This window comes from Manihot esculenta, chromosome 4 (assembly GCF_001659605.2).
Source record: "Manihot esculenta cultivar AM560-2 chromosome 4, M.esculenta_v8, whole genome shotgun sequence".
Lineage (NCBI taxonomy): Eukaryota > Viridiplantae > Streptophyta > Magnoliopsida > Malpighiales > Euphorbiaceae > Manihot > Manihot esculenta.
Genome location: NC_035164.2, coordinates 31,289,869 through 31,302,438, shown reverse-complemented (window position 1 = coordinate 31,302,438; position 12,570 = coordinate 31,289,869). Strand labels below are relative to the sequence as shown.

Sequence of the window (12,570 nt, the reverse complement as noted above, 5' to 3'; positions counted from 1 at the left end):
TCCAACAACTTCTCCAATGAATCCATTTCCGTAGCTCATTTTGAATATTTGTAATGAATTTTTACTGTGGTTGGCCTTTGAATCATACACATTTTTGTGGTTAAACTTGATCCCAAAATGATACTAGGGTTACATGACTATTGATTTCTTTTTAAGAATAATTACTCTTAGTAGCTCTATAATCTAACTAATTAAAATATTTTTATAATTTTAAAATTATATTAAAATGTCTTTATATTTTAATTAAATTATTTAAATTGATAAAAAAGTGAAAAATATATTTTCTAACTAAATTGTTTCTGCAACGAAAACTAAACCCTCCTTTGAAGGAAATGAGAATGTTATTTTTTGAAATTTGAGAAGTTTGTTAACATTTAACACTCTTGCATTTTTTGTACAAGAATATTATTCTCACTCTTATTGTTAATATTTAGCACTATTGATTTTTTATACATGAATATTATTATCACTATTATTGTTAATATTATAATTAAATAATGAGAATATTTTTAAAAAAAATCTGAAAATATTTTTAATATATAATTTTAAGATTTAATTTCGAAATAATTATTCGCAAGTTTATGCATTAATCATTATAAATTATATATAAATAAAAATAACGTTATCATGTTAAAAATGATTATTTCACGTCTAAAATTTAAATGTAAAATAAATATTTTATGTCTATTGCATTTCTGGTAAAATAAAAACCAAAGACGCCGGACATAAACACGGGCGTTTGGTCTAGTGGTATGATTCTCGCTTTGGGTGCGAGAGGTCCCGAGTTCGATTCTCGGAACGCCCCTTTTGTGCCCTTCGTATCTTGGTTTAGAACATTCCAGATTGGGCTTGTTAAAGAGGATGCTCGGAACCTGTTCGACGATAAGTCCAACAGAATCTTATTCAATGGAAGTATGGAACTAAAAGAAAAAAATTGAGAAAAAATTCAAAATTGAGAAAAAATTCAATTTTTTTGTAAAATTATCACCATTTATGTGTCTTGCAGTCCTCATGGGTCTATTAAACCCATGTCAATCTTTGCTCGAGCAAAAGAGAAGCTTACCTTGTGGCGGTCTGTCTTGTTGCAGAGTCACTGGATGATGGTCGGCAACTGACTAATTTTCTTTGGTTCTTTCTTCTCAGGTTGATATGAGCAGTCTCATTTTATGTGATTATGACCCTATAATGAATTAGTTTGCCGCTTCACTTAAAATTATCACTATGACATGTATTTTTGACGTTATCATCCTTTGTTACAAAGGAAAAATAGTTGTTCACCAACTCTTTTCAAAAAAAGAAAAAAAAAAAAGATAAAATCCAATTTCATATGTTTTGAACTCATGATTGACGGAATTCACTTAAAAATTTTCCTTTTTATTATAATCATTAATCATAATTTTCATAAAAAACTACTATAATCAATATATATTGATTGAAGAATCCAAAATCTAGAAAACTAATGGAATTTAAAATTATGGATGTTAATTCTATAGATTTTCATATTTGGTCTAAGAAAATTAAATCTGTAGATTTGGAGGTAATACTGTATAATAAAAGAATTCCCAAATGATCTCACCAAGTCTATATTCAGTTGAATATTATGGGCCTATTAAATTTTCAATAATTTTTTCTCCCAAAAATTATCTTGCACAAGGAAAGAAAGGGTGCTTATGAAAAGGATAAGGTGAAATTATTAAAAGAATTTCCTAAACTTTTAAAAAAGTTTTAAATTCTATCTGGAAATTATCAATTAAGCTCAATTATACTTTTTTTTTAAATAATAAAAAAAATAAAGATACCAATTAGTCTTTATTTGAAGATTTTACAATATACTCTAATTTCAATTTTCCATTTTTTTTAGAAAATCACTATAAAGAAACTATTTGCAATGTCTTTGAATATTTCATGTCATTGAATGGCAAACCACTATAAATCTGAAAACTACATAAATTCAGTTAATTAAAAAAGAAACTGCATAATTGTTTTTTTTTAGGGTTCACTTTTTTAAGGGTATATATTTGCATAGTTACTTAAATCTTATTGGATAGCCATTCCACAAGACAATCCAACATAATATCTCAGGTATTGTAAAATTCCTCCAATTAGTTCGTCAGCTACTATTTGCAACAAAATAACTATTCCTAGTTGAAAATTGACAGTCACATATCATAAACTTATAGATACTAATGTTTAATGAACAAGGAAATCAATTCCTGTATGTCAGAGTTGACAAACCTCAACACCACCATAGCCAAGATACAAGAAATCTCCATTAAAATGAAATGTTATAACTTACCAAGTAGACATTTGCATCCTTCTAATCCCAATGTTGCCTTCTCCACAGTAATATCCTTAAATGAATTAAAATGAGACCGAGTAGAAATGTTCTAGCTAAATAAGATATCAAGAAGGTTAACATATCAAGAAGACACATAGAAAATTATGGTTTTGAACCTTTTGACTCTGTCAATGAGATTCCTCCAATCCAATCTAGCTTAAAGAATAAGAAAGGGAGAAATAATGTTTGACTCATTTCTTCCTTTTAGAAGGCGGCTGGGTTTCTTCCCCCTCCTCATCATCTTCGTCATCGTCATCATCATCATCTTCGTCATCATCGTCACCTTCCTCGTCATCATCGTTGCCGTCGTCATCGTCATCACTCTCTCCATCACCACTAGCCTCAGCATCAGAATCATCTTCTTCATCATCAGTCCCTTCCTCCCCATTTGAATCGTCATCATCATCACCATCTCCATCGCCATCATCACTATCATCCTCAGTTTCACCAGCATCCTTGCATTCAGCTGAAGGCTCTTCTGATCTATTTAGTTCAGAAAAAGGAAATCTGCAAGGCATTTCCATTCGCAGATCACTTTTTATCCCTTAGTAATGAAGATGTAATGCCCATTTAAAAACAAAAGACACAAATTTCTATCTACCTCATATCTGTTGCCATCAAATCTTGTACTGCACCGACATCATCTGGTAGGGATCTCATCTTTAAAAAACAAAAAACATAAAATAAGTAATGTCAGACAAATGAAGCACATAAGAGCAGCAAAAGTTATCAGCAAAGATTCTTGGAATTTCCAAGAAAAGCTAAGACCTTCAAAACATAGGGAAAAAAAATCTTAGCTTTTTTTTTAGAAATAAGGGTGTCCCAGTGCATGAGAATCCTACATTGCAGTCTGAGAAAGGTCACTAGCACTTTCCTTGCCATCGCAAGAAGGTTGTTTCCACGATTTGGGCCCATGACCCTCAAGTCATAAAGGAGCTATGGTAATCGCACCACAACTCACTCTTATTTCATAGCCAAACTTAAGGTAATAAAAATAAGATATAAAAGATAACAAACACATGGCAGGCCAAAGAAACACTAAAAGATGACTGATAATTCACACCACATCGAGCACACTTGTTAGAGAAAGGAAAAGTAAGGAAATATGGTTCACCAGAAAAAGGAAAAGAACAAGGCTCAACTGATATCAAATAGACCTTCTGGCAGCAATAACAGAGATATTTAACAACTAAGAACACATTTGCAAACCCAGCTGGATGCCAAAAGCCACATGAAACAAATTGAAAGTGGAAACCAAACTCATTACATAGGAAAAGAGAATGCAAAAAAAATTGTCATGTAAACGTGATAAGAACAAAAACCTTCTGAATCATTCATTAAAGTCATCAAAGCTCCCACGTTTGTCAACAGTCTGATTTTCATAAAACTAAGGAATACTTTACACCAATAGAAGTCATGTCAAATTCCTTGGTTTCAGAAAACACCACATGAGGTTAAGCAAATAAAATCAATTCCTCAGAACTTGTTCCAAACAAAATGATAAACAAAAGCGGGTCAAAAGGAAACTAGAATACAATATTGGGTTTAATCTTCTCACGTCCAAAATCGAGAGAAATACAAGGGGAAAGGTATTCATATCATCCTGTTCCCTACAATGTATTCACAACTGAATAGTTCAGAGTAAAGACATGCCCAACCAACGGTGATCAAACAGATTAAGATGAAACAGAAATCAGTCAAGAAGGCTAATTATAAGCAAAACAGTATTAAATCAAAACAGCTTATTCAATCCAACAAACCAACGTAGAAAAATTCAAAAACAGAGATCATGGATCTCCTGACAAGTCTAGCAACATGGGACGGAAAAGGCATCATTACAGAAGGTAGGAACACAAAAGAAGTACTGGTCAGCTCCACAAAGATAACATCATAATCTTTATAATCCTGTATATTGAATTATATCAATTAGCACAAACATCTTCTTAATCACAAAATCATTCTGCATAAAGCAAAAGAGATCCGTATACAAAATACCCTTTTCCAAAGAGAACTACTCATCAAAGAAAAAAATCCTCAAAAATAAAAATAAGCCCAAAGCAACTCCTAATATTGCAACAAAAGATGCATTAAACACATATTAGGGACTAGCATTTAGGAGAGAGCAATGTACCACAAAGAGGAGACAAAGCAGAGACTTTTGAGCAAGCAGAGCAGTCTCCACCACCAGAGATTGTACCATGGAGCAAAGAATCCTCTCCAAATTCGAAGTGTTACACCTGAGTGAAAGACTATCCATATGCATTGGTCTGAATATGGATTTTGGCGAAATCACCCAGAAGACAGAGACACTGAGAAGTAGGGAGAGAGAGAGAGAGAGAGTGTGTGTGCCCTTTTAAGTGATAAGAGGGTTTTGCTGGGATATAAAAGCGGGACAAGGAGCAGGTAAAATTATTAGGGTTTTGACTCTTTTGAGTTTTTGTTAGTCCAGTGGCCCATCACTGTTACCACATCAGCATGTGGCTCCACAATGACCAATCTCCTACTCTGGAATATTCTCATCCTTTGTTGTAATTTAGGTGGTGGGATCCACTCGCTTACATGTAATGCCACATCAGCATTTGTGTTCTTAGACTGTCAGATAATGTCTAATGTGGCTGCATCCTATGTGTTTGGATGGGTCTGAAATGAAGAATGGACGTTTGAGATGTTGCCATGTCAATGTGTGGACCCATCAGATTATGATCCTACTTATTGTTTATGTATTAGTATTAATAAACAAAAATCACAAATTTAATACCTGAATTTCAGTGTCGTGGATGGTCTTATTGCATTTAGGATGGCAATGAGATTTTGCCGCATTGTTCAATTGGGAATCCTTGAAAAGGAATAGAAGTGGAAATGTAGAATGCTCTGCCACGCACATTAATGAAGTCAAGTATTCATGTAATATCTAACTACTATGGTTTAATTTTTACCTTTTAACCTTTAATACACTCGATACAGATTCTCGTGCCTAACTTGTACCAAACCCATCTCACAAATTACTGGCATGATTCATTTTATAAAAAAAAAAAGTAAATTTTTTGTAAAATTATATATAATTAAAATTTAAAAATTAATCAATTGAATTGAATTTATGAAAGTGAAATTTGTTTCATATTTCTTCCAGGAAGAAAGTAGAGCACCAGAACGGTTTATACCAAAAAGTTAGAATCCTTCTGTATCTTTTGATGTCCAACCTGTTCCTCGGCACAGATCAAAGGTCTGGCGTACAGCTACCGTACATTAAATCTTGGAGATGGTGGGTATATCAATGACTAAATCTTGAGGACGCAGGATGGACATGGAGAGCAACATTCTGCGATCCCAAGATTTATGTTCAAGTCACTGGACATCTGGAAATCAGCTGGAAGAAAGGTTGGGATGAAGTATACAGCCGAAAGGACATCAGATTTAACATATCAAGGAGTGTAGAATCCGCCCCACGTACGAAAAGTTAAACGGAGATGCCCCACAATAGTTAAGAGCAGCAGGAGCAGCAGCTCTCAACCAACCATGAACGATGTAGATATGACAGCACTTGGACCAGCTTCATCTTTTCTGCCATCATACATGACGGGGATTAACATTAGCGCGTCTATGATTTACTCAGTCAAGGAAAGAATGACTCCACAACTGAGACCGACGAGAAAATGGAACAACACTGCACCTAGTTTTTTTTGAACATAACAAGAGAAATGCATCTTGTGTTTCTGCTCTTTTTCATGCAAACCAAGAGAAATTTGAACATAACAAGACCTCACTTGAGCAAATTTACTAAATATAAGCAACTCAATCGACTACTAGTAACTCATCTTTATATTCTTAATATTGAGAGTATATCGTTCCTTGTAAAAACCATTTGCATATCCATGATCATTTTAATCCGTGTCATTTGTCAGACCCTCTATAGAATGAAGACTTGTGTAAGTAATCAAAGCAAACAGGCTTTGAAGCCTTTTTCTATTTCCTGTGTGTCCAAATTCTTCCCTATGAAGACGATCTTGTTTATTCTAGGTTCGTCTGGGCCCCATAGCCGATCTGGTGAGCCTTGGAATATGTCATGAACACCCTGTTACACAAAACAACAGAGTAAGTGGAACTAGTATAACCTGAATATAAAACATGATGCTACATTGTTTATTTTCACAATAAATAAATAACATAACAGAATAACAGCTTCTGTTAACAAAATCAACACCAATTTTAGTTACCATCTTTTCTCTTTTTTTTTTTAAAAAAAAATCCTTCATGAGAAGAAGCATATGTGGTTGCCGAATTAAATGGATCACTTCACATAAAATTTACAATACAAATAAATGGAATCCACAGCATAAGAGCTCTTTCTCAAAACAAAGTATTTCATTCATGTGTCATGCCCCTCAACATTTGGAATCCTAAAATTTTGAGATACCATATATCTGCATGTCAATATTATATCCAAAAACTAGTCATCAGGTGAAACTAGCAGGCCAAAGGTATCACAGTAAATTGGGCTAAAAGTTAAAATAAAATGATAGCTTGTAGTTAACACAAGAAGTTATAAGGGGAATGTTGTTATCTTCATGAAAATTTGTGATCCAAGGTAAGATCTGATATTTTCAAAGACTTCAGTGGCCATGACCTTACAATTACAAAACATAAGCCCCACCCTTGGCCGTCAAACTCAAGTGACTACAAGGAGAAAGCACAAGGCTTCTACATAACATGCATTTGGATAGAAGCACAACAAAAGGGAGAAATTTCATTGCTTTCAAGATTGAAAAGAATTAAAGAAGTACTTTGACAAATCCTTTTAACAATCAATTTAAGTAATGAGGTTGAAAAATTAGTCATTACCAGGGAACACTAGTCAATATAGGCACTTCTAGCTTACCTGAAACACAAATCTCTCATCCATGCCTTCAACAGATAAAAGACCTTTCATCCGGTATATGTCCTCACTACGTTCCAGCAACAAAGTACCAAGCCACATGTTAGCCTGAAACAAAGGGCAACAGCCATCATTCCAATATTGTCAGTTTTTCACTTCCAAAGGAACAAATAAATTTAAAATGACCAAGTCATGCACACAAGACAACCACAGAAAAACTAGATATTCTCCTGGCAATTGTATAAACATATAGAGTTCATTAAAAATCATATTTGTACCATGAAATGCTAACACAACACATGTAAAACCAACCTTCTCTAAATCTAAGTTCCCTTCACAAACTATGCTGACAGAAGAAACACCAGGATCATGAACGTGATCATGGGAATGATGACCATCATGATGTTCTGCATATCGACACCCACAAGAACTATAATTAGTTCATAAAAAAATACAAAATCAGAAAGTAACGAGATAATTCAAAAATTTTCCCAAATAAGCAAGCACGCAAAATCACTACAATGTATATTGTGGACAAGCTGACGTATCCCAATAACAAATCATAGGCAGATGTGTGCATCTATTTGGAATTCTCCAGACCAAAGAATATTGGTTCCTCATGAGTTGATGCTTTAAACAAAAAAGGACAGTGCAAGTTCTGCTGTTAGAGCTTTATCCACAAAACAATAAACTTATAGAGGGAGGGAGGGAGGAAAGTGCTAGATTAGAGAATAAATATAACCAGCGATTACTATAGATTACAAAGCATATTGCAGGGTGGCAGAAACAGAACATCCTGGATATCATGTTATCTAACTGGATGTGTTCTCCATCCATTAGAAAATGGCAGTTAATAGTTATCAGAGTTTTAGTGAATGGACCACTATGCATAGCTGCTAAGCATTAAGAAAATTACCATGATGGTGATCATGTTCATGGTGGTGATGGTGGTGGTCGTGTTCATGGTCATGGTCATGACTGTCATGATCTTCCTTTCCACCATCTGCATCGACAGCACTCTCAATCCTGAGAAGACATAAGCACTATTAAACTCTCCATTCAGTGCAGTCTAAGAGGCAAGCACACGATGCTAATATGACATTAAACATCTACTTTATCAAAACAATAAAAATATGAGAAAAGGAAAAAAAAAAAAAGCAGAATGCAATTTCAGGTCAACAATAAGAGCATTAAGGGACAATGCTATGTTTGCAAGGGAGATTAACAAAGCCTCAAGAATAGCACGAGTCATGAGAAGCATAATGATGCCACTTCCAGGGGGGAAGGAAAACCATAGAAAATATAGAAAGAAAATTGACATGTCATCTTCAAAAGGAAAATTTTATTGCAGAAACAACAAAATAAAATAACCTCTCCAAATCAAAGCCTCCAATGCCAAGGACATAATCCAGGTCAACTTTTCCAAACTGTGTCCGCTTCAAATTGGCCATGCCGTTGATGTTCTGCATTAAAGAATACATGTCGACTTCAAATGCGAACACAACAATATACCAATAAAGGAAGGAATGCAGCTTAATGAAAAATTTGAGAGCACCCACCCTTATCCGCTGCACCAAAGAAGAAACTTCTTTCTCACCAACAAGATCAGTCTAGTAAAGAAAATATACAATTATATCAGAGTCAGACAGAAACAGATAAGCACATTCAATGACTGAAATAGAAAACCACCATAGATCCAAGAAGATTTCAAACGACAAGAAGAGCAGTGCTTATAAGATGTAATAAGGAATAGCAGTACGCATTACATTTATGTGGCATTCGCTTAATTTCATTTTTTCAAGAGCATGAAAGATGTATTATGGCTCATATCAGTTAGAAGGAAATTAACTGTTTGCTAAGGCCCCCGCAAAGGGGAGGAACTCCTTGATGGGATAAATGCCCCCTATAGTGTTGATTGGATGAGGCATTTTGTATTATAGGGATGGTTGCTTGTAATCCAAAGTATACTGGGAATCCCATTAATGATTAAGTCAACACAAATAGGACTGTCATATTCTCATTCACATTAATGAAAAAAGCAGGCGACTGTATTTTCTAACATGCATATGTGTGTTTTCAAGCGAATTTTCAGTTAACAAACAAACTTACTAGCATATGGACTTTAAAGAGATGGGATCAACATTGCACATTGCCATCCTAGCTGTGCTAATAGCATCAATCACTCAACCAAAAAAATAATAATAACATACACATTTTCACAAGCCCAGTGTGTTTAAAAGAGTGAAATATACTAATGGTAAAGATTATGCAAATTTTATGTCTCAAGTCTAACTAGTTCCATTGAAAACCAGGAATGCAAAAATAGTAAATTTCTAGTTACTTTATTCACTACGATCCGATCAGCATAAGCAATTTGCTCCACAGCCTCATTGACAACTCCCTTGGGCTTAACCTCATCCAGATGGAAAGCAGCATGTTTAGCATCAACCAAAGTGACAACTCCATCCAACTTGACATCATTAAAAATCGTATCCTCAGCATAAAAAGTCTGAATGATTGGTGCTGGATTTGCAAGACCTGCAAAGTTGCACACGAAATTTGTATTAAACAAGCATTACTAACAAATCATCAAATTCAGTGAATTAAAGCAATGCATACATATACACACAGAGACCAATGACCTGCAGATTACACGGCACAAAGATTAATATTTCAGGCTCCACTATACATAACTACTTTGCGAGTGTACAATTTGACTGATCTCTAACCTGTAGTCTCTATTACAATATGGTCGAATTTCCCTTTCTTCTTAGCAACTAGTTCTGAGATCATCCTCACAAGATCACCTCTCACTGTGCAGCACAAACAGCCATTATTCAGCATAATAATGTCCTCGGCTCCAGTAGTTTTTGCAGCAACTAGAGAACCATCTATGTCAACTTCACCATACTGCAATTAAACATTAGCACAGAAATCAATTGTCTGCACATAATAAACTTCAATGTATGCGATAAGCTGAATGAAAAATCATTATGTACTTGAAAAACACAATATTTGTCCAAACATACCAGTGCTATTATAAAAGAAATCCTTTAACACCATAATAATACAAGAAAGAAACTACTCTAACTAATGAAAAACAGTGAAAATGCAACTCCATACCTCATTCTCAATAACTGCTATGCGCTTCCCGTGGTCTGCGGTCAATATATGGTTAAGTAATGTTGTCTGCTCATCACCACAAACAAGCATATCAATCCACTAACTACCCAAACACCAAATCCCAATCCAACGCTAAAAGTTGGAAAGCTTTATCACAAGCCACTAGGATTGAGCATGACCAAATACAAAGCTGAGGCCTTTTCACTTGCAATTCTAAGTAGCACGTCTACTAATTTGAGGTTGTGACAGAAATGAGTTATACAAAAGGCTTTCGAAAAACTACCTTACAAATCCCACATTTCTTTATGCAGATAAAATTTGCGAAATGTCTAATATCGAAATTGGATTATTTATAGAAAGATTATATACCTTCCCAGACCCCAAAAACCCGGTAATAATAGTAGCCGGAATCCGATTATCAGGTGGAATCTTAGTGGTCAAATCGGAATCCTCACTCTGGGGAGCAGCGGTGGTGGAGGAGGCGGCAGAGACGGTGAACCTGCGACGGAAATTGGAAGTGGGTTTGGAGAAACCGAGAGCGACAATCCGAGAGTGAAACGAGCGAGTGGATTTGAGGGATAAGGATTGGTGGTCCTTTAAGAAAAGAGGAAGTACTGCTGTGCGGATTCTGGAAAGAGGGGTTTGATTGCGAGAAGTGAAGGAGAGGAAAGTCGAGGCTACGTCCAGTGATATTGAAGCCATAGGCGTGTGGAGATTAGCTGCGTTTGTGGATTGAGGTAGAGGCCAAGAGGCTGGGGTTTCTGAGGGTTTTAGATATTTTTAGAACGTTTGGACGATGAGTACAAGCGATGAGATAAGACGGTCCGGTGTTCAAATGGAAAATTTAAGCAAGATGGTTATGGAAATTGTTGAACACTCCAACCTAATCGAGATATAGCAAATGAGTAAAATATCTAATAATTTAATAAATTTAATATTAATTTTAGTTTTCATATAATTATGAACGCCTTAATAGTGGTAAAATTTAGTAGGTATGTTTAAATTTATAAGGTTAAATTTTTATATGATGAGTGTATCTTTGAATAAATCCCTACGTTAATAGTTGGTATCTTCCTCTTTATGTACTCTCTGGTTTTTTTTTTGCTTGGCAATAGTCGAGGCGGCGCAATATGTTTGCTTCTCATTTTCCTATATTGGGATTTTAGTTCGTGGTTTGATTGAATCTGGTTTTCAAATTCACTAGTATTGGACTAATTTTTCTTTGTTTCTATTTTGTGTAGCAGTATTAATTTGGTATACCACTCTAAAAGCATTTAATAATTTTTAAAATAATTATTAATTTTAAAAAAATATAATATAATCTCCATATTTATCTCCCTATGTTTTTAGAATTCAATACTTTAATATTTAAAATGTAATTATATCAAAATTGAAAGTTTATTTTTCAAAATTAAAAATCTCTTCTAAAAACTGAACTACATTTTTAAAATTCAATCTTTAAACTCTAAAATTTAATTTTATCTAAGTTAAAATTACTCTCTAAAAAATCAAAATAACAATTGAAATTTCAATTTCAATCTGGATAAATAAATAAAAATTTTAATATATTCAAAATTCAAACTCAATAAATTTAACAAAAATCAATAAATTCCGTGGGCTTTTGAGATAATCTCTAAGAAGGTACCAACAAGAGTAGCAGCTCCATATCCAACACAAAACGACGTCAAACATTTGCTCAATATTAACTCCATTATTAGCTAATTCCAACTCTCCAAATACATACCAAAACCCTTCCATGAATGTCAAGAACCACAATTGAAAAAAATACATATCAATAAGCAATTGAATCAAAGGCAATGTGTGGAAAATTAAGCGAAGCACATGTGATTGACCTGAAGGAAAAGAGAAATTTTCACAAAAAATGAAGAAAAGATGAAGAGGAGAAGCCATGTTTAAAAGGAGATTGAGATTGAGATATATTGACGCCATTGTTGGTTCTTGGAGGTACGGTGGAAAAGAACGATGAAGAAGAAGCAAGAGATGAAAATTAAGAGATACAGGGTGGGATTGGGTTCCCAAACAGAGGTCTCGATGACCACAGCCATTTTTATGGAGAAGTGTCCAGATCTGGAAATTTAGGAGTTTACATGCATTTCACGTCGACCGAGCTCCTCCATTTCCTTATTACTACAAAATAAATATTTAAGATATAAATTTTGTGGTTTTGGGTGATTGGTTAGATATGAATGATGAACAAGATGTGGAAAGAATATGA

At 34.3% G+C, this 12,570-nt stretch overlaps 2 protein-coding genes and 1 non-coding gene across 4 annotated transcripts; 1 reads left to right on the top strand and 2 right to left on the bottom strand.

Annotated features, from left to right (window-relative positions):
* Nucleotides 1–733: 733 nt before the first annotated feature.
* TRNAP-UGG lies at nucleotides 734–805 on the top strand. Its single transcript has one exon. It is a non-coding gene; the product is annotated as a tRNA-Pro (tRNA).
* A 1,443-nt stretch (nucleotides 806–2,248) lies between these two features.
* Nucleotides 2,249–6,119, bottom strand: LOC110613458 (prostatic spermine-binding protein). Of its 2 annotated transcripts, none has more exons than XM_043956010.1 (3): nucleotides 5,500–6,119; nucleotides 2,940–2,998; nucleotides 2,249–2,845 (listed from the first exon to the last, which is right to left on the bottom strand). In XM_043956010.1, exons 2-3 carry the CDS (start codon nucleotides 2,996–2,998, stop codon nucleotides 2,530–2,532), a joined length of 375 nt encoding a protein of 124 aa, XP_043811945.1. In that variant the 5' UTR covers nucleotides 5,500–6,119; the 3' UTR covers nucleotides 2,249–2,529. The 2 variants fall into 2 exon arrangements, with proteins under 2 accessions (XP_043811945.1, XP_021610293.1); XM_021754601.2 differs by lacking the exon at nucleotides 5,500–6,119 and adding an exon at nucleotides 4,470–4,858.
* Nucleotides 6,120–6,139: 20 nt separating this feature from the next.
* LOC110613457 (COBW domain-containing protein 1) lies at nucleotides 6,140–11,211 on the bottom strand. Its single transcript, XM_021754600.2, has 10 exons — nucleotides 10,704–11,211; nucleotides 10,335–10,400; nucleotides 9,941–10,121; nucleotides 9,553–9,749; nucleotides 8,771–8,821; nucleotides 8,583–8,674; nucleotides 8,128–8,237; nucleotides 7,524–7,618; nucleotides 7,215–7,319; nucleotides 6,140–6,410 (listed from the first exon to the last, which is right to left on the bottom strand). The coding sequence occupies exons 1-10, from the start codon at nucleotides 11,034–11,036 to the stop codon at nucleotides 6,273–6,275; spliced, it is 1,368 nt and encodes a 455-aa protein (XP_021610292.1). The 5' UTR covers nucleotides 11,037–11,211; the 3' UTR covers nucleotides 6,140–6,272.
* Between the last annotated feature and the right edge of the window lie 1,359 nt (nucleotides 11,212–12,570).